We start from the raw sequence: 26,049 nt of genomic DNA on the forward strand, positions 1-26,049 counted from the left end.
ACTCCAGTGTTCTTGCCTGGAGAATCCCAGGGATGGAGGAGCCTGGTGGGGTGCTATCTATGGGATCGCACAGAGTCAGACACGACTGCCGCAGCAGCAGATTTGTCATAGATATTCTTCCAAGGAGCAAGTGTCTTTTAATTTTGTGGCTGCAATCACCATCTGCAGTGATTTTGGAGACCAAGAAAATGAAATCTGACACTGTTTCCACATTTCCCCCATCTATTTGCCATGAAGTGATAGGACCAGATGCCATGATCTTTGTTTTTTTGAATGTCGAGTTTTAAGCCAGCTTTTTCACTCTCCTCTTTTCACCTTCATCAGGAAGCTCTTTCGTTCCTCTTGACTCTCTGCCATTAAAGTGATATCCCCTGCATACCTGAGGTTGTTGGTATTTCTCCTGTCAATCTTGACTCCAACTTGTATTTCATCCGTTTCAGCATTTTACATGATATACTCTGCATATAAGTTAAATAACCAGAGTGACAATATATTGTCCATTGTTTATAAATACATATATTCAAGTAAATATATAATAGATGGGCTATCTGAATCAAATGTGTCAAGAAATGAGCAGTTGTTAGATTTCAGTGGTGAGTGCATGGATATTTATTGTGTTACTTTCTGTATTGTACTTTATGCATCTTTAAAAGATTTTCTTTTTTTTTTTTTTCTAATGAAAGGATCTAGGTATTTAGAAATAAGGGTAAATGGGGATAAATGGCTGCATCAGTCCTCAGAGAGGATGATCTACTGGGATGGGATTAGGAGGGAGGCTGAGTCCTGGGTCCAGGGATTATGAGGATTAATTCAGATCATCCCCCTAAGCTGATCACCTGGCTGGTATTCCCAGCACTCCAAGCCCTTCAGAGATGCATCTCTGGACCACAGTCCACTTCCCCCCATACTTCCTGCCTCCTATCTCCACTCTCACATTCAACCCAGTACTGTTCTGCTCAGGGATTACCCACATTTGGGTCCCTAGAATAGATTGGTTCAGGTGTCCCCTGAATACTCCTCAAATCAAGGGTAAATGATGACCTGCACCCAGGAGCCAAGGAGAGATTAGTCCTAATACTCAGGATCAGAGCTCCCTGAGGAGGTCCTGGACCCTTGGATGTTACAGTTGACAACTGCCTTCCCAGTCCCTCCCTCTATTAGCCAAGAGGTCAGTAGTCAAGGTCTGCTGACTCTGCTGGTCAGTCAGAACCAGAAGGAGCTGGGCTGGTGCAGAACAAAGAGTCACTCTGCTTCCAGCATTAGATTCCATCATTCCTGGGAACCCTATGCCCTTCATCTTCCTGATGCCAACCCCTTCCACCATCCCTGACAAGCACTCTGCTCCCCAAGTTTTGACAAACCTAAAGTCTGCAGCATTCCCTCTGGAAGGGGTCTGGGTGGACTTGCTCAGCAGTCTTTCCCCACAGCTGGATCACATTAACCACAAGGTCTGGAGTGGAGCCCTATCCCCCAGGGAGCACAAGAAACATCTTGATCTGTGCTCACCATCTCTCTGAGCACATACTGGGCTGGGAGTATGAGAGGGAGGAAGAAAGGTGAGGAGAGAAGGCAGGGTGTGGCGGGAGGGAAAGAGAGACAGAGGCTGAGAGGCAACATTATTGTTAACAGTTAACACTGAACTCCTTGACTGTGAGATCATATACTAAATGATAAGCAGAGTATACAGATGTGAAGTTAGGAGATTTACCTTTACTCATTCATTCTACATCTAAGAGAATTTGTCAGATGCTAGGAGAAGGCAATGGCACCCCACTCCAGTACTCTTGCCTGGAAAATCCCACGGACACAGGAGCCTGGTGGGCTGCAGTCCATGGGGTCGCGAAGAGTCGGACATGACTGAGAGACTTCACTTTCACTCTTCACTTTCATGCATTGGAGAAGGAAATGGCAACCCACTCCAGTGTTCTTGCCTTGAGAATCCCAGGGATGGGGGAGCCTGGTGACCTGCTGTCTATGGGGTTGCACAGAGTCGGACACGACTGAAGCGACTTAGCAGCAGCAGCAACAGCAGAGATACACAGAAGACCATGGTAACTTCCCAGTCTTCAAGAAAATGGGCAGACTGAAAATTAAAAGTCTGACCTTGACAACCCTGAGTGACTGGCACTGCCCTAGAGAGAAAGGAGGACAGGGTGTGTATAATGGGATGGGAGGGGGCGTCAGGAAGAGCTGCCTAGGGATGACTCCCTGCTGAGTGTTGAAGGATAAGTAGAGGATGTCCAGGTGAAGAAAGGTTCTCCCCTGAAGAATATGGAGGGCTCGTGAACCTGGGAGCCTGTGGCGGTGACAAAGACAATATATGCCAAAGACCTTGTGAGTGGATGGGCGAGAGAAAGGATTGGTGTGTGTCCCTGGCTTAGGAATCTCCCAGTGCTTTTCTGGATGTCCTGGGACACCCCAGTTCTCAAGTGTACCCATATTTTTCCTAGCTAAGACCTTCAGAGATGTAAGAACAATTGTTTCTTCAAGACCTGGCCCCTGGTAGACGTTCCTTGAATGAATGATGAAGTTAAGTGAAATAAGCCTGTGGAAGTTTCACATCTCCCATTTTTAACAGTGTAAATCAGCAGTGCCCACCCTGAACAGGCTATGCGTGCATGATGAGTGGGGGTCATGCTCGCAGCCCACCGGGAGTAGGGCTCGTGGGAAGGCAAGCGGTGGAGAAAGGCGGCCTTCGGACACTAAGGGCTGTGTAGGGCCACGGAGCCGCCCCTCCTAAGAGGGTCCCTGCTTCTGGCTTGGTGAGGGGAGCACGCACGGACAACAGAGGGATCAGGGCCCCGAGTTCACGTATCCTGGCCTCAGTTTCCCCGCTCCTGCCCTCACGCAGTTCTGAGGCTGGAGCGGGCGGCCGGGGTCCGCGCCGACTGCAGAGCTGGGGAGGCGCGCCCTGCGCCGTAGGGAGCCAGGGGAGTGGAAAAGCATCCGCGTGTTTGCAGGAAACAAGCCGGGAGGATCGGTCCATCCTTTTGGTTTTCCTGCCTCATCACCGAGCCAGACGGGATCCTGGCACACGGAGCAGAGGGGGTCTCTCCGCGCAGCCGACTCCTGGCTGCTCGCACTCTCCGCGCGGGTCTCCTCCCATCTCCCGCTCGCTCGGCCTCCGGGAACTCGGGAGCTGCGGCGGCCGACCGGCTTCCGGGCGGCGGCGGGGGCGGTGTCAGGTGGCCCGGCCAGGCCCCGCCCCCTCGGCCGGCCCGTCCTCCCTCCCCTGAGCTCCGGGCTCCGGTACCCGGCCTCGCGGCGGCGGCGGCGGCGGCGGCGGCGGCGTCTGCTCCGGGCGGCAGCGGCGGTGGCGAGAGCGGCCATGGAGGCGGGCGCCGGGGCCGGCGCGGGCGCCTCGGGCTGGAGCTGCCCGGGCCCAGGTCAGAGCGCCCCTCCCTCATCTCTCCACTGCCTCTCCTTCCTCTTCTCCATCTCTCCTCCCCCCAGACCCCCACGGCCTCTCTCCCCTCCGCTACTCCCCACCTTGACGTCCAAAGTCTTCCTCCTCCCTCCAACCCGCCCCCGACCCGGGCCCGGTCTCCATCTTTCCCGGCTGGGTCTTCCCCACACCGGCCGCATCCTCCTTGGCATTCCCTGCCCTGAGCCTTCTCAATCTCGACTCTCCAGCCTTATACTGCTTTCAGCCCTAGGGGCTCTATAGATCCTGCACCCGCTCGCACCCCTAAAGCTTCTGAGCGCGGGGCGCGGGTGGGGTGGACGAAGTCTAGGGAGAGATGGAGGAGAGGGGAGGGGGTCCGGTCCTCACGACCCCCGCCAGCCATCGCCGGCCCCCTCCCCACCTTCCCCTTAGGCGCACTACCTCACCCTTTCAGCCTCTTTACTTGCTCCCACCCTCTGCCATCCTTGTCCATCTTCCCCTCTGTCCCCTCTGGGCTAAAGAGACACGCACCCTTTCTACCTGTGCAAGGGAGAGGAGCCTGGAACAGAGGTTGCAGAGGAGAATGGGCAGGGCAGGGCGGGGTCCCCAGAGGCCCAGCCTGAGGGGCAGCTTGGGGAGAGGAGTGGCAGTGCCTGGCAGAGTGAGCCAAGCACTTCCAACGGGATAAAAACCCCCAGGGCTCCGAAGGGCTAGAAGGTGTGTCCCTTCCCCTCCCCGCCTCACCCCAGCCACCCTGGCACCCCACAATCCCTCCTCTCTCCTTGCTCATAGGACCCACAGTGACCACTTTAGGCTCCTATGAGGTGTCGGAGGGTTGTGAGAGGAAGAAGGGCCAACGCTGGGGCTCTTTGGAACGGCGGGGGATGCAAGCTATGGAGGGTGAGTTTTCCCCTAAAGCTTTCTCTCCTTCTCCCTCACCCAATTTTCCTTCCTCCCTCTGACCCTCCAGAACTCTGAGCCAGGACACACACCTTCCCCCTAGTTCAGCTCAGCACCCGCTAGCCCTCCTCAGGGCTCAGGTTTTGAGGGAAGTTCAAGGTACATCCTTTTGGGCTTCTAATCACCAGCTAACCAGGTTGTGTGTCCTGAGGGAGCTGCCAGACAGAGAAAGAGGCCTCTTTGGACAGAGCTTTGAAGCAGCCTTTCAGCAGGGGGTTTGTTCTCTCTGCCTCCCGACCCAGATCCCAAGCTGTCTCTTATTTTGAAAAGCAGGGAAGTGAGCATGTGAACTGTCTTTCTGGTGCTGCCACCACTGACTTCAAATGGAAGCCTGGTGGCTTTGGTTCTCTACGCTATCTTACTGCCTAAAAGAGGGAGCCTAGGAAGGGGGCTGCTGAAAAGGCCAACCTCCCAACACATGTGTATTCCCACCACACCCATGCGACTTGGCAGTTGCTGCCAACACCAGGAGGATGCTAGAAGGATGCCGGCCCTGTTGCCGGGACTTCCCATGAAGGGTCCCCAGGTCCCTGTGCACATCTAGTGTGGACAGTCTTGGCCGCCTCCCAGCCCCCGCCCCGACCCCAGGGAGACAGATGATGCCAGGGGTCCCAGATGAATCTTAGGCTGTGGTTACTGGACAAAACCAGGCCAGAGACTCAGAATTTTAAAACAGTTGCCATCCAGATAAGGTTTTGCTATTTAGAGGAACTGCATTGCAGTAAAGGAGGGGGTGCTTGCCAGCCAGAGACTGGGGACCAGCACACCCCAGTTTCTTAACTCATTAAAATGGCAGGCTTTCTTTTACACACAAGTACAACCTATGACTTCCCCCTAGAAACTGCCTTGTGGTCAGCAGGGGAGGAAGTGAGACCCTCAGACACCCAGCACGGAAAAGAAAAGTGGACTTGGTAGAAAATTTCAAAAAGTCTATTCGATGGAATATGTTTGGAAGGGCCCCAGTGTTTGTCCAGTAAATCCTTTAGATCATTTCATTCAGATGTTCTCTTTCTCTGCCTACTGACAGGCAACACTTTCTTATCATGGAAAGGCTAGTTTCTCACAAGCCACCTGGATCGTTTGTAAACTTTGTACAAACCCCCAAACTGTAATTCTTGCCCTGTTTGGCTTAAAGACACACCCAGTGTCTGAATCCTTTCTTGACTACTTGTGCCCAGAGACAAGGATAGAAGAAGCAAGGTATCCTTGTGCAAGCCGGTCCCTGGCTGTTCAGTCCACCTGAAGACAGTCCTTGGAGGCCCCAGAGGCAATATTGGTCCAGAAAGTGCCTGGGAGGGGGATGGATACCTCCAAACTTGACTCTCACACCTCAGGGCCCCTCAGGCATGCAGGTGCTGCCCAGGGGCTCCTTGGGGGACACCAGGTGGCACTATTATACCATCTCTGCCCTCTAAGGACAGTGAGGTGGAGGGCCCTCTAAGGACTGTGGAAGAAAGTTGGCTCTTACTCGCTGGTGGGATGTTGGGGGGTCCTCTCCTAGGGGAAGTGTTACTCCCAGCTCTCTACGAGGAGGAAGAGGAGGAGGAGGAAGAGGAGGAAGAAGAGATGGAAGAAGAGGATGATCCAGGGCAGAAAGGTGGCAATCCAGGCTCCCTGTCGGTCAGCAAGCACCGAGGCCTGAGCCTCACGGAGACGGAGCTGGAAGAGCTGAGGGCTCAGGTGCTGCGGCTGGTGGCAGAACTGGAGGAGACCCGGGAGCTGGCAGGGCAGCACGAGGATGACTCTCTGGAGCTGCAGGGTGAGCACCTGCGATGGGACTGGAGGGCTTGGGCCCAAAGGCACTGGGTCCCCAGCCTGACATCAGCTCCCCTGTCCCTGCAGGGCTCCTGGAGGATGAGCGGCTGGCCAGTGCCCAGCAGGCAGAGGTGTTCACTAAGCAGATCCAGCAGCTCCAGGGTAAGTCCTCGCACTTGGACTGGCGGGTAGGCAGTCTTCCGAGTACTTGTGTCTTGAGGGTTTAGCAGAGGCACAGCAGACCAATGGAGCAAAACTTGGTACTTTCTCCTCAGTTTCTTCTACTATTTTTACCCTTTTCTCCTCATCTCTCCATTACCCTTTTAATTTCCTTTTTTTTTTTTTTTGCACCTCTAACTGACTCTTCTGTTCCCCTCCTCCTTCCCTTTTTTTGCCCTCTCATTTCACCCCCTTTCCTTGAGGCTAACTCCCTCTTCTCCCCTCAGTCTCTCCCCTTCTCATCCCTTTTTCTTTGTTTTCCTGGTTAGTGCCAGGGGTATGTAGTCAGGGTTGAATTACAAACCATATTACCTTTCCCCCCATCCTTCCAAGAGCATCATGGGAAGAGTGGTGAGCCAATGAGAAGTGACAGGAGGGGACTCAGTGCATCTTTTAAGGGAAGCAGATGAGAACGTTCTCTTGCTACCTAGGAGCGAGCTAGTGGCCCCCAAAGCCCTTTTTTTTCTAACGCCCATGTCTCTGGGAAGCCTCAAGGCAAGCGTCCTACAGTCCACTGTGCCATGAAATAAAGAGGCAGGTTTTGTTACATCTGTGGGCTTTGGGAAGATTTTGGGGAGCTGCCCTAGAAAACTGCAGGGACTCTCCAGGCAGAACTGAGATCAAGCCAAAAGAGAAGTATAAATGGAAAAATAAGGAAGGCTGGCAAGCAGGCCTGGAGAGCAAGCCAAGGTGGGAGAGGAGGAGGGAAAAAAGACGTAAGCAAAGGTAGAAAATAAAACAGGAAAAGTAGACAATAAAGGCGCTGAGGTGGGAGGGGAGGTAAAAGTGTTAGTCGCTCAGTCATGTCCGACTCTTTGTGACCCCATGGACTGTAGCCCACCAGGCTCCTCTGTCCATGGGATTCTCCAGGCAAGAATTCTGGAGTGGATTACCATTCAGGGAGGGAGAGAAACTGCAGGAGCTATGTTGCTCTGGGGAAAGAGTGTGAGCATTGTTCTCAGGTCACCTAGATTCTTGAGCCCAGTTCTGGCACATAATAAGCTTTGTGATCTTGAGCAAGTCACTTTTATCTTTTTGAGACTCAGTTCCTTAGCTGTAAAATAGGGCTGACTTATATGCTTTATCAACCATTTATTGAGTGCTTGTATACTTGGAGGACTAGCTATGGACAACATAGATCAGATCCCTGCTCTAATGAAGAGTACATTCTGATGGGAAAGGCAGAAAACAGACAAACACCATCAGTTCAGGAATAAAATATAACAATAAATGCCAGGAAGAAAATATAACAATATGATATGGATGGGGGTAAGATGGAAGTGTATTTTTGATAAAGTAGTTAGAAATGTCTGAGAAAGGGACATTTGAGCTAAGACCTGAATCATGAAGAATATCTGAGGGACCTGCACACCAGGCAGGTGAACTAGCAATTGCAGAAGCTCAGAGGCAAGAATAAGCTTCATGTGTTTGAGGGACATCATGGCTGGAGCAAAGTGCATGTGGAGGATTTTGCTAAGAGAAAGTTCTGAGAAGTGGGAGAGTTCAGATTACAGAGGACTTTATAAGTCAGCTGAGAGGTTTGACTTGTATTCTAAGTATAGTGGAAAACATGGGAGGGTATTAGCCAGGGCTGGAGGGGTATGATCCACTTTACATTCTTAAAAGAATGCTTTGGCTACTTTGTGGAAACTGAATGACAAGAAGAGAGTCAAAACAGTTGAGTCTGGTCCGCAAATAATTGCAATAGTCCAGCAAAGAAATGGTGGTTGCTTGGATTAGAGCAGTAGAAATGGAGATGATTGAGAATACAGTTTGAAATTTAGAGCCCTCAGGACTTGCTGAATTGGATGGGGGATAAGAGAGGCATGAAAGATGACTTTGCCTTGAGAAACTGAATGGATGGTGGTGTCATCTACTGGATTGGGAACAACTTGACAAGGAACAAATTTCAGGGCTAGGAGAACTCTTTAAGACATGTTTTCTACATGTTGAGTTTGAAATGGCTATTGACATCTAAGCAAATATATTAAAGGAAACTGTTGGATATATGAATCTAGAACCAGGGGAGAGATCAGGACTGGAGATATAAATTTGGGAGTCATTAGCATATAGATTACATTTGAATCCATGGGAGATCACAGTGAAATCACATGGAGAGATTCAGGAAAAGGAGAGAAAAGGGTCTGGTCCCAGGGGTGCTCTGGAAGTTAAAAGTCTCACAGGCAAGGAGAAATGAATAGAGACTGAAGTAGGAGGAACCACTGAAGCGTTTGGTGACCTGGGAGCCAAGAGCAGAAAGTGCTTCAAGGAGACAGTGATCAGCACTGTTAAAAGTTGCTAAGTAAGATGGCCATTGGATTGGGCAAGACGGAGGGCTCTGAGACGTTTCAGTGAAGATAGAAGCCTGACTGTACTGAGCTTGAAGAGGAAAGGGGAAGTGAAATGGAGAAGGTGAGTACGCATAATTCCAGTAGTCATGTCTTGGAGAGAAGCAGAGAAACAACGGAAAGGAAGTCAAGGGACAGCTCCTGGTGTTTCGTTTTGGGGGGATGGGTCACACTGGATCATGGTATGGTGAAAGAAAGGATCCGCTAGAGCATTAAACCTCACCTAAGCGCAGGGGTGGGATGGGGCGGCGGCCGTGGCGGGGGGGTGGGGTGGGGGGGTGCTGCTAGTCACTAAGTCGTGTCCAAATTTTGCAACCCCATGGACTGTAGCCTGTCAGGCTCCTCTGTCCATGGGATTCTCCAGGCCAGAATTCTGCAGTGGGTTGCCACTTCTTTTGCCAGGGGATCTTCCCGACTCAGGAATCGAACCTGGGTCTCCTCCCTTTCAGTTAGATTCTTTACCCACTGAGCTATGAGGGAAAGTTTGGGGAAGGCGCCCAAACCCCACCCCGCGGAGGAGGAGTCCTTGCGCACGCGCGTTGCCCGTTTCCGCCAAGAGGGGGCGCGCGCGGCCTCAGAGGTAGCTGGTGTTGAGAGGCCGTTCCGGCCGCCACAGCCCCTCGGGGGCTGGGACCGGCTGGCGGCGGGAGGCCCCCCCAGAGAGACCGCTTGGTGAGGGGCGGGCCAGTGAGATGGAGGCCATAACCAGTGAGTGAGAACTGATTTTTCTGTGCCCCTCGCCCGGCTCCGGGGCCTTCGGCGTCGCCCCCGACGGCCCCAGTCTCACTGTCAACCGGCGCCGGCTTTTCAGCAGCCCGGTCCGGCCTTTCCAACTCCTAGGGAGGCCGCCCCAGTGAGCCCCGCCCAGCCTCCCGATAAGGTCCTCCCTGGTGCCCGCAAGCTCCACCCCTCTGCAAGCTCCACCGCCCGGCCCCTGTGTGTTTCTAATTAAGAGCTTTTCAAGGTTGAGAGGGACCCTCCGCCATTCTTCAGTGGATCTGAGAATGTCCTTTTTTTTTTTTTTAAAGACATAGAGGAAAACCTCAGGGATACTTGAACCTGAACATCAGGGGCAGAGTGGGGAAGTGGAGGGTTCTGACAGAAAACCCACCCGGGCCTTTATCCTAATGGCCGGTGACTTGTGTGTCTCCCCCACTAGGCTATATGCTCCAAGGGGCAGACTGTTCAGTAGTAAAAAGAGCAAGGACTTTGTTTCCTTCAAATAGGAAGGAAGTCAGAGAATCTAAGCAGAGATGTTTGGGCTTGGCACAGAGGTGATCAGCTAATACTTGTTGAATAGACTAAGTAGAGGAGACAGCTAGGATGCTCATAGAGAAAGGAAGACTGGCGAAAGGTGTGCCCAGAACCGCACCTGTGAGCTTGGCAGTGTAGGGCCAGAGACCTTCCCCCATGCCTCCGGACTCCCCATCGGCTCAGCATTTACGTCTGTAGTATGTCCAAGTTTTTCTTCTCAAACCTCCATTTTCTGTTCTAGTGGTTTTTTTTTTTTAAATAGCCAAACATACAATTCTGCACCTGTGGTCCTCAGTAAAAGTTTGTGAACTAGATGTATCCCCTGCCTCATTTATGCATGTATACAGCGAATATTTATTGAGTGCATTATGCTAGGGTCTCTGGCAGATCCTGGAGCTATAATGGTGAGCAAAACAGACATGATTCCTGTCTTCATGAAGCTTACAAGTGAAGGGGAGGCCAGCGTTTTACTAACACACACACTGCAAAGTACAAGGGGCTATGAGAGCATTTAATGAAGGACTTTGCTTAATTTTTTGAGAAGGTGGGGGGAGAGGCTAGGGAAGGTTGAAATCTGAAGGGAGTTGGGGGCAAGGATTAGGGAGAGGGTTTGCAAAGAGTTTGTGGGAAGGTCCTGACCCTCTTAACTCAATCCTAATTTCCTAATCCTGACCCCCTAATTTTGAATTCTGTATTGGTGGCAATATCTTTTACTCTTGCTCCACGTTTAGGTTCTCCTGATTCCCAATGGATACCTCTGTTCAGAAACCCTGAGATGCTCCACAGATACTGAGAGCTCTGACATGTTTATTTTGTACATTAAAACATATAAAATATAGGTTTGTTGTGAAAAGTATCAAAGCAGTGATATATATAATGTGGAAAGTAAAAGTCCCTCTCACATGCTGAATCATTCCTTAGTAGCAACTGTGTTTTACGGTTGAGGACTTCTATCTTTACAGACCTTTTTCTGTGTCTTTATATATTTGTGTTATATATTATACATAGAAATATTTTTGCAAAAATGAGATAATACCATGTATTTTACAGCTCATTTTTCTTTCTAGTTAGTATATTATGGAAACCCTTTCATATTTTCTCTATAGATCTGCCACTTTCTTTTAAATGGCAGCCAATATTCTATTTCATCTTCTTCAGTTTAAACAATCCCTTATTGATTGGCATCTAGTTTATTTCCCCATTGTTCTATTACCTTGCCATGAGCTTACATTTGAATTTCAGCTGTGAGCTCTAAATACACATTGTTTTGGGACCAGTACTTACACAAGCAGTTTGTGGAAAATCTGAGCCTCTGTAATTTCTAAGCTCCCAGACTGAATAGATGAGAATAGTCTATAAGTGTTTTTTTAGTAAGATACTTTTTGGGAAGACTCAGGGCATAAGTCGGAGAAGGCAATGGCAACCCACTCCAGTACTCTTGCCTGGAAACTCCCATGGATGGAGGAGCCTGGTAGGCTGTAGTCCATGCGGTCGTGAAGAGTCAGACATGACTGAGTGACTTCACTTTCATTTTTCACTTTCATGCATTGGAGAAGGAAATGGCAAGCCACTCCAGCGTTCTTGCCTGGAGAATCCTAAGGACGGAGGAGCCTGATAGGCTGCTGTCTATGGGGTCACACAGAGTCGGACACGATTGAAGCGACTTAGCAGCAGCAGCAGCAGGGCATAAGTAAAATGCTGAAAATTAGGTCTGGTCTTTAACTGTTAGGTGATTTCTTAGAAGTACCTAATACTTTTTGTTTGGGGTAGCCTAATTTGTTTTTTGTTGTTGTTTGTTTGTCTTTGGGGGTTTGTTTTGTTTGTTTTTTTGGCCTAATTTGTTTTTGATGCAAAGCCTCAAGATCTGGTTTCCTATTGCACCTTACTACCTAGATTGACTCTGTTCTCTTAGGTATTCCCTTTATTCCACATCAGGTGAAGCTATACTTCTCTGATGGGGTAGAGACCAGGTTGTCAGGAGTTTCCAGATAAGAAATAAACCTGCCTTTTAACTTTGTGCCTCTAGAATACGGTCGGTTATCCTCTTGATCATCTCAATATCATCTTTGGGCTTTGCAGGTGAGCTGCGGTCCCTGCGGGAGGAAATTTCCCTGTTAGAGCGTGAAAAAGAATATGAACTTAAGGAAATAGAACAGGAGTTGCATTTAGCCCGGGCTGAGATCCAGACTCTGCGGCAAGCAGCAGAGGACTCCGCGACTGAACACGACGGTGACATAGCCTCCCTGCAGGAGGACATCTGCCGGATGCAGAATGAACTCGAGGACATGGACCGAATCCGAGGAGAGTATGAGATGGAGATCACCTCCCTCCGTGCAGAAATAGACATGAAGAACTCTGACCCTTCCAATAGTTTCAGTCTCTCAGATTTCTCTGAGATGCAAGGTATGAGAAAGCGAGCCCTCCTCCCGGTCTGTGAGTCAAATCAAGCAGAGGGAGCTAGGCTGCAAGAAGGTGGGCTTAGATCATGAATTGGGAACCTGTAGAAGAAACTTCTAGGTGGGATTCAAGACTGTGAGAGAGAAAAGCTTGAGGTCATGTAACCAGTCTATAATGGTATAAGAAACAGCACCATAGAGATGTCCCCTGAGAATTCTTCCTCACAGAGCCATTTACATTTGTTGATTTGCCTGTGCTAAAGCCCTTCCTGCTTCCCTAGTGGCTCAGATGGTAAAGAATCTGAGTGGAGGGCATGGCAACCCACTCCAGTATTCTTGCCTGGAGAAGCCCCCTGGACAGAGGAGCCTGGTAGACTGCAGTCCATGGGGTCACAAAGAGTTGGACACGATTGAGCAACTAAGCACAGCATAACACACAGCCCTCCCCAAGTAGAAGTTTTAGGGGGCAACAAACCAGAGCACAAGACAGCTGGAGAGGAACAGAGGTTATTTCCAGTAATACATGAGGTACACAAAAGCTTAGAGCTCTGCTCAGAGTCTCCCAGTGAGTTGCTAGGCTTCATGACATCAGAGACTTTGCCTTTATTCTGAGGCTAGATTTATGATCTGAGTATAATGGGAGGCCCTGTACTAGGCCAGGTCAAGCAAAGGCAGTCAACAAGGAATCAAAAGAACTGCAAGTTTTCCCAGCTGTAATAGGCCTCTCAGAAGCGCCTTTGGACTGATATACTCTGAGAAGGAGGCTAACACAGTGGGAAGGCTTGGGCTGTTCAGAATCTCAGCTCTGCTAATTAGCAGGATAAACTTAGCCTGGTTATTATCTCATGGTTTCCATAGCTGTGAAAATTGATTAATAAAACTTTATAGTTGGATGGGATTCTGGAACAGGAAAAGGACCTTAGGGAAAATGTAGAAAAATCTGAATAAAGTATAGAGTTTAGTTAACAGTAATGTACCAGTGTTCATTCCCTGCTCATGACAGATGTACCCATGGAAAGATGTTAATAAGAGGGGAAGCTGGGTGAAAATACTCCCAGGGAATTCCGCACTATCTTTGCAACTTTTCTGTAAATCAAAAACTATTCTAACATTAAAAGTTTATTTAAAAAGGAAGAAAGAAAGAAAACCTTATAGGGCTATTTTGGGGATTAAATGAAATGCCTAGTATGCTGAAAGCACTCACATACAACTAACTCCAAGGCGGGAATCATCCGGTCTAATGCTTAGCACATGGTTAGCTTTTATTAAAGATTAGTTTCCTTCCTTCCTTCTATGGTAATCTGGAGTATGCCGAAGACTTTTGATTGGACTAAAGAAGGAACACTAAAAGTGAATGTCAGGGTGTTGACTCTTACAGCGGGAAAGATAGGCCTTGGGCTCTAATTGGAGCAGGTTAGTGTTCTTTAAACATCAGCAGAATTAGTATTCTGAGAGAATTAATTCTTAATCATGAAAAAACAAAGCAGATATGTGTGTTTCTATTTTCATATCATGAAAAAGTATTGGTATATGGAACTGAGGATCTGTACTGGGGCATTTTAACCAGATCTCTGCTGATGCTTGTGGATGTATGATTTGTGGGTTCGGTTGTGGTGGGCTTTTTTGTCAGCAGATAAAAAAGATCATTAGAAAGAATTCTTGACCATGTGCAGGCCGATGGATTGGGTGTGATGATAAAGGAAGTAAAAGGACAACAAGAAGTGCAAGGATGCCTGGGTTGTCTCTGAAAGCCGAGGACTGGCAGTTCACACTCTCAGCTTTTTGTACTAAAAGTGTAAGGACTCTAACCATAAACAGTTGAATGGGAACTTTAAATACAATAAACCAAAAACCCTCACAATTAATTAAACCCTCAAAAGCTCCTGAAAGTCTGAAGACACTGTCTTGGTTGGTTTTGCTTGTTTCCCCTGCCACTCCGCACCCCCCACCCCATCCCCACCCCAGCCCTCTTGGTTGAAGTTTTGAAGATGGACACCCAGGGCCAGTCTTCTGGGAAGTTGAAAAGATGGACAGCACACTGAGAGGACAAAGGCCCATTGCAACTTGAAACTTTCCGGGCCCCATCTTCTAAACCTCTGCATGGGGTATCTCATCTGTCTCTAGAAAAAGAAACTTCAGCTTTCCACAGCCAGATTTCTAGGCTGGAAAACTGGGGGCTGGTCATCTGTGCTTCCTCCCTGGGGTCTCACCTCTCTGCCTTTCCTCTGCAGAAGAGTTGCAGCAACTGCGGGAACGCTACCACTTCCTGAACGAGGAGTACCGCGCCCTGCAGGAGAGCAACAGCAGCCTCACAGGGCAGCTTGCAGATCTGGAGAGTGAGAGGTACAGCCCACAGGCCCACAGGGCTCTTTAGCACAGGGCTATTCCCTGAGTAGAACCGGCGAAGGCAGATGTCAGGCTCCCCAGCCTTCCTCCACTATGGGAGAGCTGGTCCTTCCCGTGGTATCTGAAGGGTTCGAATACTGCTGAGAAGCAGGTATGGGGATCCAATCAGATGTCTCAGGACTAGAGCTGGGCAAGTTCTGAAATTTCATTTTCTTGTACTCTAGGCAGTTAGGTCTGGTTGGCTCTGCTCTGGAGCAGAGGAGAAGCAATTCCTTTGTTGTCCTCCCAGACTTGATCCAGTCAAAGGACGCATTGCCTCCAAACTGGAGCTGGTTTGACTCTAGTCCCAGCCTGGAGCCTGACTGGACTAGTACCCTTAGAGTCTCCCAGAACCAGACATGCCTTTGCAGGTTGAGGTGCTGGGGACTTTTTCTGTCATCCTTCAAGTGTATTTGAGAGGTGAATCACAAGAGAAGGCTCCTTAACTGTCTTTTGCCTAAAATGAAGGCATCAGGACCAGGCATACTCGCAGGTGGTGCTGGGCAGAGCATTCTCCCAAACGTGGCTCTGGGGTTCTGAATTACAGGACACGAAGAGCAACAGAAAGGTGGCTGGAGTCCCAAACGCTACGGACTATGAGGTCAGCAGAGTCTCAGACCTCAGAAGAGGATTTCCTAGAGCCTGATCCTGGAATGCATTTGTTGCGGCAGCAGCTACTGGGAGCCAAGGAGCAGATGCATGACATGCAGAGCAAGGTAGGGAGAGGCCAGCTCCTTCACTGCCTCGCTCTTACCTTCTCCTGGCCTGTGACTGCAGCATCTCCTTAGACACAAGGCTAACAAGGGAGACAGGTGCTATGGCAAGAGATCAGACTCTGGGGTCTCACTTGCATGCCTTTCATGGAATATTCCAGTAAAAGGACTGCCATACTCTGCCTAGGTCCATTCCTGGAGTGTATATGGTCCCTGTAGTAATTCAGGCTTCCTGTTCCATTTCCCACACAGTGTAAGAAATTGACTTGTGAGTTGCAAGAGCTACATCACCATCGCCGGACCAGTGAGGAGGAGCAGAAGCGGCTGCAGAGGGAGCTAAAGTGTGCACAGAATGAGGTGCTTCGGTTTCAGACGTCCCACAGCGTCACCCAGGTAAACATGGATAGGGCCGGGCACCAGGGGAGGGCAGAAGGGCCCGATTGGAGTTGCCACTTCCAGGGAGGATGAAGGCAGAAGCAGGCTGCGCTCTACTGATTCTTGGCCTGCAGCCAGGGATATGGTCAACTGGAGAGCAAGTGGAGAAGTCACACAGCATTGCATTCTAGAATGGTAGTCATGATGGAGCGTCCGCTGCAGAGAAGAACTAAACCCTAATGCCCAGGGGAGCTCCTCAAGATGTCCGCTCGGCAAAAAGAACCACTCTGGTGTGGAGAGGGGTCTGCTGATTTCTGAGAGTAACCATTCTTCCCACATCCTCCCCACCACAGAACGAGGAGCTGAAGACCAGACTCTGTGCCCTGCAGCAAAAGTACGATGCTAGCCAGGATGAGCAGAGTGAGCTCTTGAAGGTGCAGCTACAACTTCAGGCTGAGCTCCGGCAGCTCAAAGTCATGAAAAGCACAGTAGAAAGCCAGAGTGAGAAGGTAACAGCAATCCAAGATGAGGGGCTGCTTAGGTGCCAAGAGGTTTGGGCAGGGTGGGGAGAAAAGTAGAGCATTGAAATAGCTCCAGCTGCCACCTGTATGGCACCGCAGGTCCAGGACTCCAGCTGCCCTCGAGTCCCCCATTGGACCAGAGGGCAGCCTGTAAGTGCAGGGCAGGGACCAGTGGATTCTCAGACTGTCTATGTCTGAGGGCAACTCCAGCAGAAGAGTGAGTGGGTGGAGGACTGCAGAGGCACTGCCCCAGGCCCCCTCCACTGCAGGAGCTCCAGTGCCAGCTACAGAAGCTGCAGCTGCAGTGCCAGAGCGTCTCATGTGAGAAGGACAAGCTGCTGGACGTGCAGCAGCACCTGCGGGACACTCTGCGCTGCCACGAGGCTGAGGTGCAGCACCTCAGGGGTGTTGTGACCACCTACCAGGAGAGCAGCGAGAAGGTAAAACAGGTTTCAGGCAAGGGAGAAGGTAGCCCGGCAGACCCTCCCGTGAGAGGCTGGGTCCGCAGGAGAAAGGGATGGTAGTTCTGTGGAGGAGCTGTTGGTGAGGAGACTTTATACCTTACTATTAGAACCATAATCACATCCTGTCATTCATGAAGAACATATATGTAGGTCCATATGGACAACTATGACTGTGCTCAGTGGGAAGGTGACCTCAGAGGGTCACAACATGCTCGGCTTCCTGTGATTTTAAGTCCAAAGGGACTGTAGAAAGGAGGCCCTTTCCCTTCCCTGCCTCCCCAGAGAGGAAGCCCCCAGTGTCTGTGGAGAGCCTGTTAGGGATTGGTCCATCTCAGGGAGTCCCACCCCAGACCTGGAAAGGATAGGGTAAGACCCCTTAGTCCCTGCCCGAGAGGAGAGAGTGTGGCCATGTGGCTCTGGGGATAATGGCGGGGTCTGCCTCCCCACCCCAGAGTGCAGAGGTCCACGCCCAGCTGCAGGAGACGAAGCGGCTGTACGAGTGCAGCCAGGAAACGCTGGACCGGCAGAAGCACATGTATGACCAGCTGGAGCAGGACTTCCTGCTCTGCCAGCAGGAGCTACAGCAGCTCAGGAGCACCCAGTCCATCCTAGAGGACAAGGGGAAGTGTGCTAATAAGGTAATTGTAACTAAGACAGGTGAGGTCTCCCGAGCCTTGGAGAGAGGAAGTAGAGGGGCAAGAGATGAAGTCATGCAAACGAGAGGCTTGATGGACCTCCTGTCCGGTCACAGCTGAGTGTGGAAAGGCAGGGAACAGAGGCAGAACCCATGCTGTTAACATTAAAACTTTGACTTGACCTTCACTTTGAGCCTGAGCTACAGCTTAGTAGAATCAATACATATGGGTCCAGTCTGAACACCTGAAGATTTTACACATGACTCCATGAGTGTAGACTTTATACTTTATTATTAGAACTACAGTGATATCCTGTCATTGGTGGAGGAGAACATACATGTCGGCCCATATACACAACTATGACTGTTAGAACTAGAAAGAGAAGGTCCAGTTTTCTGAGGCAGATTGTAGGTAATCTTGTCGGAAGGCATGGTTGGTGCCCTGAGTGCTGGTTGGTTATTAGAAGAACCTAGGCTTTTCCAGGATTTATTCCATGACTTCAGAGTAGTTAAATTCTCACCTCGAATCTTACCCTTTTTAAATTGGGCAGAATACTTCTTACCTCACTTTGTTTTAGTGAAAAATCCTGATGATGAATATAAGGCCTTCCTTCCTCACTTTCCCTTTTCTCCATAGTGTGTAAAATGCAAGTCATTATTAGTTAGCTTTATTGAGTACTTTCAGCTCCTGATCACTGACAGGAAATGGAAAAATGTCAACACATGATGCAAAATACTGCTAGAATACTCATTCGCTCCTGCTGCAGCAGGCTGTGTCTCCAGGGGAAGGCCTTCGGAAGACACAGCGCTGGAGATGTTTTTTGGGCTGCCCTAGTAGTCCACCTGCCTTTCTACACCCAGGCTCACTTTCTCTCCTCCCGCCATACCGACTGCATTGAGAGGTCCAAGGGGTCCATATCCTGCTTATCACTTCCCCTACTAGGGGAGGGGACCATAGGAAGGGAGAAGGATGCTGGCACACAGAGCCGGTCTTTTCTCTAGTCCTAAAAGAACATTGAGACTAGTCTGATATTAGAAGATTGGGTTTTTGGAATCATAGGATACTTTAGTCTTCTCAACCCCAGCTCCGCAATAGTTCATACTTCTCTAAAGATTCTTGAAGCTGATGATGAATACAAAAATGGGGGGAAATTAGGGTGAAAGTACATCGTTATTGGTAAGGAACATAATCAGTTATGGAAACAACTGGAGAACTAGAATTCCCAGCACGGTGGGAAAATGGTCTTCACCAGAGGAAAGAAGCAGGGGGGAGGTAAGAAGGGAGGGGCATTGCCAACACTCTCTTGAAAACCATCCTCAGAGAAGACTAGTAGGCAAAATATCTAGCACAGCCAAACTTCAGCCCTGAGCCGCCTGCTGGGGTTCCCAGTTCAGCATCTAGGCCTCTAGGGGGCGCAGTGGAGCTTGGGGTGATTAGTCTAAGGTGCCACAGGGCGGGAGACCCTGGTGACTCACAGGACAGAACACAGGCATGGTCCGCTGACTGCCCTGTGTGGCCCGCCCCGTCCACAGTGTGATGCGCTGCTCTTCAGACTGACAGAATTGCAGGAGAGTTACAAGGCCAGCCAGAAGGAGATGGCGCAGATGCAGATGGAGCAGTGCGAGCTCCTGGAGGAGCAGAGGAGGATGCAGGAGGAGCAGGGCCAGCTACAAGAAGAGCTGCACAGGCTCACGTTGCCACTCCCCAAGTCTGGTCTCTTCCATAAGGTAATGGCGGCCAGGGCGGCCGTCAGCTGCGAGGCCCTTCCTGGATGTGAGCGACCTGAGGAGAAGTGAAAGGGTGCAAACGGAACTTTGTCTTAACTCCTCACTTTCTCGCCAGTCTCCTCTCACAAAACTGCTCAGTATAGCCGATTATAGGGCTTTAAATCTTGAAATACATCCTCAACTCTGGAACCTGTCCAACATTTTAGATATTTAGTCCATCTGGAGAAAATGTCCTTGAAATCACTTTATAAAAAGCAAAAGACATCCACCCACAGGAGGTCTTTACCCCTCCACTAGCAGGTCTGTGTAGAAAGACTCCCCTCCTGTCCCAGGTGGGCTGAGCAAAGCCAACTCCTTTGAGGGAAGGGTCCCCAGAGGGAAGGAGGCAGAGGTCTTTCCATGTAAACATCACAGTGCCGCCCACTTCCTTCCACTCCACCTCACAGAGTCAGGAGCTCCTCACAAAGTTACAGGACCTGTGTGAAGTGCAGATGCTCTACCAAGGCATGCAGGAGGAGCAGAAGAAACTGGTACAGAACCAAGAGAACATAGTAAAAGAACAGTTAGAGCTGCAAGGAGCATTGCACCGTTTCAAGGAGTCCAGCTTCCGGGAAGTGTTGGAGAATCCTGAGGATCCCAAATGGCCTAAGTCCTCAAAGTGTGGTCACAACAAGGTAACATAGCAAGAGGTAGGGAGACAGTTCTGGGGCAGCAGCATGCTAGGGAAAGGGGCTCCATAGCAGGGTCTGAGTTCTGAAGGCCTGTTGGGCCAGGAGCAGAGAGGAAGCTAAAGCCCACTCATGGGCTCCTTAGTCACGGCTTTAGGTCTGGCCTGAGCTGCTCTTCTGGATGGATGCCCAGCTGAAGCACTGTGATGACCAGGAAGTCTGTGATCTCCTGATACTTTGAACTCAGTCTCTTTAATACCTCATTTTCCAGATGTAGTTGGAAGTAGATCAACCTAGTATTTGGGTTCTTTAGGATTGACTCTAAACATGTCTTTTCCTCATGAGCTGGTTGATAATTGAGAAGTTCGCTTTCCAGTGATCCAAATCTGTAACCTTTTGGTGTTCTACATGAGGCACATCTGGGGCCATTTGTTTCCAAGACAGAAATTCCCAGCATATGGGGTTCTTGGTACTGACCTCACTGTCTTCATTGGATTGGAACTTTGCAGCAGTAACAGCCAGGTCAGAGGCATTAGACTAGAGAATCCATGTGTCTCAAGCACCAGTGAGTGGTCAGGCCTCTGAGGTCATACTGGTGGAAATTTCTAAACAAGTGTGTTCAGGATTGGGAGATCCATTTGGTCTGAGGCCTCAGTGCAGGCAAGGAAGAGCAGGAAGACAGTTTCCATTTAAGTGAGATCGATTTGTCCAGATATTAGCCTAGACAGGCAGAAGTGCATGAAGCAGCAGAAGTCCAAACCATGCAATTTGGTTGATCAGGTTCCAGGGGCATCCGATTTCAGCCTGGATAACAGAGACCAGGAACCAGACCAGGAAATAGAAAATATTTCCTTAACAGATCAGATCTCATCCTGGGTATCAGCTGCCAAGGAGCCAGGCCCAGAGGGCCCAGGAAGCATGCCAGAAGCCAGATTTGGAATTGAGGCAGGAGAGGGACTCGTAGTGAGACCCTGATTGGAAGTCTGCATCTTCCAAGGGAGGAGTTCTTCGTACGCTCATGTTCGTGGCCAGGGCTGATTTTAGAATTGGGGGTGGAGGAGGGGACTGAGCCCCAGAGGTCAGGATAATGGGTCCACCTGACTAAGAAGAGAGAAGGGAGGCTGAGTGACCTTGAGACCCACTCAGTGCTACTCCAGGGAGAGAGGAGGTTACCAGAGCATAGAAGCCAGGGGAAGTGAGAGCCCAGAAATTGCAGAGTGTCTGTCCTAGGAAATTTTCTCCAGTGAGTAAGAAATTGACTCATGCCAGGTACCTGCAGGCTAAGTGGAAGTCCTGGGCCACGGTGAGCTGGGAGGGCCAGGTGTGCTGTTCCTTGACCTGGGATCTCAGACATCCTCACCAGGAGGGGTTCCACTGGAAGGATCGCAGCGTCTGAAGTAACGCTGGTGTCTCCCCACCCACTCCCGCCAGTCCAAGATGATCATCGCCCAGATGCAGGCCCTGCAGGAGCTGTACGAGGCCAGTGAGACCGAGCAGGAGCTGCTCCAGCAGGAGCAGGAGCGGCTTCTGGAGGAGCGGAAGAGGCTGCAGGCCGACCTGCAGCTCTGTCTGGAAGAAATGCAGGTGCTCCAAGACCAGTCCCCTTCAATCAAGATGAGCCTGGACTCCTACAGGAAGAGTTACGCGAGCACGACCACCAGCAACGAGAACTGCCACAAGAGCTGCAACCTCAATGACGATGAGGGCTACCAGAAGAGCTACAGTAGCAGCCAGGCCAGCGAAGAGAGCCTCCTCAAGAGCTACGAAAGCAGCACCGATGCCAGCGAGTCCTGTCAGCGGAGTTACCTCAGCAGCAGCAGCAGCAGCTCCGACACCTATAAGAGGAGCTATGGCAGCGGCAGCAGCAGCTCCGACACCTGGCACAAGAGTTACATCAGCAGCAGCGTGGAGGACGAGCTGGCCGAGCCTGGAGATGTGGAGGTAAAGGCAGTCAGGTGTCCGGTCAGACAGGGGACAATGGTTCTTGTCTCATTAGGAGAGGCCACGGGGAAGGGCCCGAGAGGTGAAGTGGGCAGCGGGCTCAGAGCTGAGCTGGGTGACCGTCAAGAAATGAATGAGGTGCTCTCCCCACTTCCTATGGAGATGCAGTTCCATCTGGACGGAAGTCTGAGATTCTGGACTTTTCATCAACACAGTCGTGTGCTCTTCATGGGAAGAAATCCAGTGTTCTCCCCCTGGGCAGCTTCAGATCCTATCGTCCAGTGTTTTGTACCCATGAGAAAAAAGGGCCCAGCGAAGAGAGCGGGTGGAGGGCAGGGGCTCCTCAGGGTGCCCTCCTCACTCCTCGCCCTCCACAGCACCTTGAGGATGTGGTCGCCAAGGTGCTGATCAAGCTGCAGGGTGTGCAGGCCATGTACCAGCTCAGCCAGGAAGAGCACAAGCTGCTGCAGCAGCGGATGAAGAAGCTGCTGGATGAGCAGAAAGAGCTCAAGGAGGAGCTGGACGCCTGCGAGAAGGAATTCAAGGAGTGCATGGAAGGCCTCGAGAAGCCCATCGCCTCCCCAAACGACAAGGACAAGAATGAGGTAACTGCTTTCAGCGAGGCAGGGCTTCTCATAGGTGTCCCCAGAACCCAAGGAGGTTGGAGTCCTTTCAGAGAGGCTGAGGGTGAGACGGGAGCTCACTGCTGACTCTGTTCAGGTGCCATCCTCCTGGTGGAGGGATGGAGTAGGGGCTGAACTCCAGGCAGCAGGGCAGTCTGCTGGGCCTCTGACGGGCATTTCTCAGGTGCCCGCTGCTCTGGAATTTACTGATCATCAAGACCCCTTGAAATGATTTTTTTTTTCCCATCTGCCATTTTGTTCTCTCTTTTGTCCTAGAGTACTTCTGTAGAGTTGCATTTTTTTACCTGCCAATTTTCTTTAGTTAGTTTGTGTGTATTCCACCTTGTCTCTTTAACTAGATTATAAGCCTCTCAAGGACAGGGCCAGGTCTTTTGGATTTCTCATAATACCAAGCAGAGTGCTCTGCATCCCTCGGAATGGGATAGAGGGCATTGACTCTGACCAGGAGTAGTCCACTGTCCAGTGGGGGTCACTGTATGCATGGGAGAGGCTCAGAGAGCAGGAAACACATGGGCCTCAGTTGCTTAGTGTTGGTACCTACCTCGGAGGCCACAGTGTGCTGCCAGAAGCCAGGAAGGACAAAAACCAGTGAGTAGTGAGCAGGGTTGGCGGTTGCCTTTGTTTCCAGGGCAAGGTGCAAGAGCCCAGTCCTGTCTCAGAAGGATACGACACAGTTCCTATAGTAATGACTGACCTGTTAGAGAAATAGCCTGAGCAAAGTAGGAGTTCCTATCAAAAACCACTAGGTAATCAAGCCCCATGGTTCAGTTAGCCCAGCAGTCATTCCCCAACCAGTTCATAGAAAAAGCATAATTTAAGTCATCCTTTTTTTTTTTTTATCACATTAGATATAAGTCAGGTGCCTCAAGTTAGGGAGAACCTCTATTGTAAAACTGCTTTTGAGGCTCATTTTCCATGGTTTTCACTTTTTCTGTATTATCTGCCTCCCCCCGGGCTTTAGCAGGGAGATTCTGAGGCCGGGACCCCCAGGCAGGGGCCAGACTGATCACGTAGGCCCAGCTGCGGGTAATGGGCTCTCCACTACCAACAGATCAAGGAACTGCAGGCCAAGCTGCGGGAGCTGCAGCTGCAGTACCAGGCCAGCATGGATGAGCAGGGGCGGCTCCTGGCCGTGCAGGAGCAGCTGGAGGGGCAGCTACAGTGCTGCCAGGAAGAGCTCCGCCAGCTCAAAGAGAAGAAGTCTTCAGTTACCAAGGAAATCAGGGGCAAGAATGGCAACAAGAACATGAACAAGAATGCCAATGGGGTGAAAAATAAAAAGGTGGCCAAGCCAAGCGTAGAGAGTACTGAGAGCGGCCTTGAGACCACGAAGGTGAGTAGTAACCTTAGTAGTCAGACGAGTAGGAAGTTACCAGAGATCCTGGGAAGAAAATTCATCTTCATCACCGTTGTGACCAGATGAGGTCACTGTAGAGAAGCTTCTGGGGTCTCTTAACTCGTCTAGAGTAGATCCATCTTAGTAGTGGTTTGGTCTTCCCTTTTCTTGTGAGGACAAGGGGAGGGTAGAATACGGACCACTCAGATCTGGAGCTCTAGCCCCCAGGCTGGATGACTGTTTCAGGTAGCCCAGTGCAATTTGTGGAGGGGTGGGAGGTTGTTTTCCTAGATCACATGCCCAAGAGAAGCACCAAATGGATGAAAAGAAAGGAATTTATTCAAAGCCCTGTGTACACATAGGTGGAAGAGGATTGGATTAAATGGGAGCCACCATACAAGGGTAGGAAACAGCAGCTGAGGTGTAGGATCTTTAGCTCTGGGAACTACAGGAAATGGCTAATGGCCGGATAGGTGTAGTACCAGGTAGGTGTGGTCCTGGGTAGACATGTGGCCCCAGGTAGGTGTGTGGTCCCAGGTAGGTGTAATACAGGCACAGAGAAGTTGGGTGTGGCTGCCCTCCACATGGTGCACAGGGGCATCAGTTGGGTCCTGGGACACAGTACTGTGTATGCGCCATGACACACCAGGAAGCACCTGTTCCCGAGGTGGTTGAGCATCATCGTGAAGGTCATAGCAGCATCCCCGGTCCTGCCCCCGCCCACAGAGTCTGGAGGTGGTGCTGTACTATAAGGCCAGCCACACATCCTTGGATGGTCCAACAAAGGAGGAGAAGAAAGAGGAAAAGAAGGAGGAAGTCAAGGAGGAAACAAAGGAGGAGTCCCAGGACAGAATGATTTCTGAGCCATCAGGTCCTAAAGAGGTTAAGTTCAAAGACGATCAGGAGGAGAAAGACGAAGAGTTCCCCAACCAGGAGGGTAAGGACGAAGACGACCAGGAGGAGGAGGAGGATGAAGAAGCTTCAGAGGAAAGCAACCCCCTCAAACTTTCTGAGAGCAAAAAGGTAACCATAGCTGAAGGCTAGATCGTGTGGGAAATGGGCTCTTGGTTGCAAGTGCCCAGTGTTTGGGGGTGGCCCAGCCCTTGGATGGACTTTGGCAGGAACAGAGGCCGGCAAGCTCTGAGGCACCACACTGGGGAAGTGGGAGTGGAGGTGGGGACCACCTTTTCTGGGAACTGCAGTGTGCTGGTTGGAGTCCCACCTCCTTTCATCTATGGGGTAGCCCTTGTTACTTCAGGAGGTTTCTTCACCCTCTGCTAGCGCTGTGCTGAGGACAGTTATGGCCATTTCTGTCAGCCGGGGCAAGTCATCCAGTCCTGCTTTCCCAGGGTGCACCCCTAGGGCTGACTTCTGTTGCCGTGAGGGGTGTGGAGAGGCTGGTGTGCCTCCTGGGTTCTATATAGTATTACAGGCATGAGGAAGGGGGTGGAGCCCATCAGAAGTGCGGGGACATTCCGTCTGTACAGCAGGGCCGTTGGCCAATCTCAGGAGGCCAACCAGAGCCCTAACCCTCTAGTTACCAGATCTTAGGAGGTTGGAGGCAAGTGTCCTGGGTAACATACCAACGGAACAAAAGCATTTCTATATTTTAACAACTGGTACATCTATATAGGAATATACTAGCTGAATCTCTGCCCTGGTTGAAGTTAACTGGGGGCTCTAATTTCTGATGGGTTGGATCAGTATCTGAAGAAGTCCTCAGGTTATAGTACTGATTCTTTTTGTCCCTTTGAACACAGGGTAAGAAAGTAAGTCTCTTGTGGTGGGATGTCCCAGTCAACTCTTAAGGTTTTCTGGAATTTTCTGTCAGTTCAGTCTGTGGCACTGGCTAAGGACCCAGTTACAGTTCTCTGTCAATCTTTTGGCAGAGGACCTTGACTTAGGATGTGGGAAGTAGGAGTAAGCTCAGCCCCTCCTTCAGGGTTCCATTTCTTTGAAGTCTTTATATCCCACCACATGCCTGTTCAGAACCTCCTCCTCACAGATCTCCTTGCCTCATGTGCCATCTTTCTAGACAGCTGCCTGGATTTTTCTACTTCAAAATCTAGTACATTTCTTGTGTCTGCTTATGGAGATGTCCCTTTGCCTCCGTGGGTCCTGCCTCTTTTACAGGCAGCTCTACTGGCATATGTGTTGCTGCTGCTGCTGCTGCTTCGTCGCTTCAGTCATGTCCAACTCTGTGCGACCCCATAGATGGCAGCCCACCAGGCTCCCCCATCCCTGGGACTCTCCAGGCAAGAACACTGGAGTGGGTTGCCATTTCCTTCTCCAATGCATGAAAGTGAAAAGTGAAAGTGAAGTC

General features: G+C 50.5%; 1 protein-coding gene across 4 annotated transcripts in view; it reads left to right on the forward strand.

Annotated features, from left to right (window-relative positions):
• The first annotated feature begins 3,311 nt into the window (after positions 1-3,311).
• The window catches only part of CCDC136 (coiled-coil domain containing 136), a 28,019-nt gene continuing 5,281 nt past the window's right edge, over positions 3,312-26,049 (forward strand). For 2 of the 4 annotated variants that reach the window (XM_040259592.1, XM_040259591.1), the window contains exons 1-17: positions 3,329-3,386; positions 4,178-4,285; positions 5,847-6,104; positions 6,188-6,262; positions 12,001-12,324; positions 14,549-14,660; positions 15,250-15,418; positions 15,668-15,808; positions 16,144-16,299; positions 16,581-16,751; positions 17,228-17,413; positions 18,943-19,137; positions 19,584-19,811; positions 21,237-21,746; positions 22,124-22,351; positions 23,442-23,723; positions 24,453-24,749. In XM_040259592.1, coding sequence (XP_040115526.1) covers positions 3,329-3,386; positions 4,178-4,285; positions 5,847-6,104; positions 6,188-6,262; positions 12,001-12,324; positions 14,549-14,660; positions 15,250-15,418; positions 15,668-15,808; positions 16,144-16,299; positions 16,581-16,751; positions 17,228-17,413; positions 18,943-19,137; positions 19,584-19,811; positions 21,237-21,746; positions 22,124-22,351; positions 23,442-23,723; positions 24,453-24,749 — 3,498 coding nt within the window. Of the gene's footprint in view, positions 3,387-4,177; positions 4,286-5,846; positions 6,105-6,187; positions 6,263-12,000; positions 12,325-14,548; positions 14,661-15,249; positions 15,419-15,667; positions 15,809-16,143; positions 16,300-16,580; positions 16,752-17,227; positions 17,414-18,942; positions 19,138-19,583; positions 19,812-21,236; positions 21,747-22,123; positions 22,352-23,441; positions 23,724-24,452; positions 24,750-26,049 lie in introns of all 4 variants that reach the window. The other 2 variants (XM_040259593.1, XM_040259594.1) reach the window with 2 other exon arrangements.

This window comes from Oryx dammah, unplaced genomic scaffold, assembly GCF_014754425.2.
Source record: "Oryx dammah isolate SB20612 unplaced genomic scaffold, SCBI_Odam_1.1 HiC_scaffold_18, whole genome shotgun sequence".
Lineage (NCBI taxonomy): Eukaryota > Metazoa > Chordata > Mammalia > Artiodactyla > Bovidae > Oryx > Oryx dammah.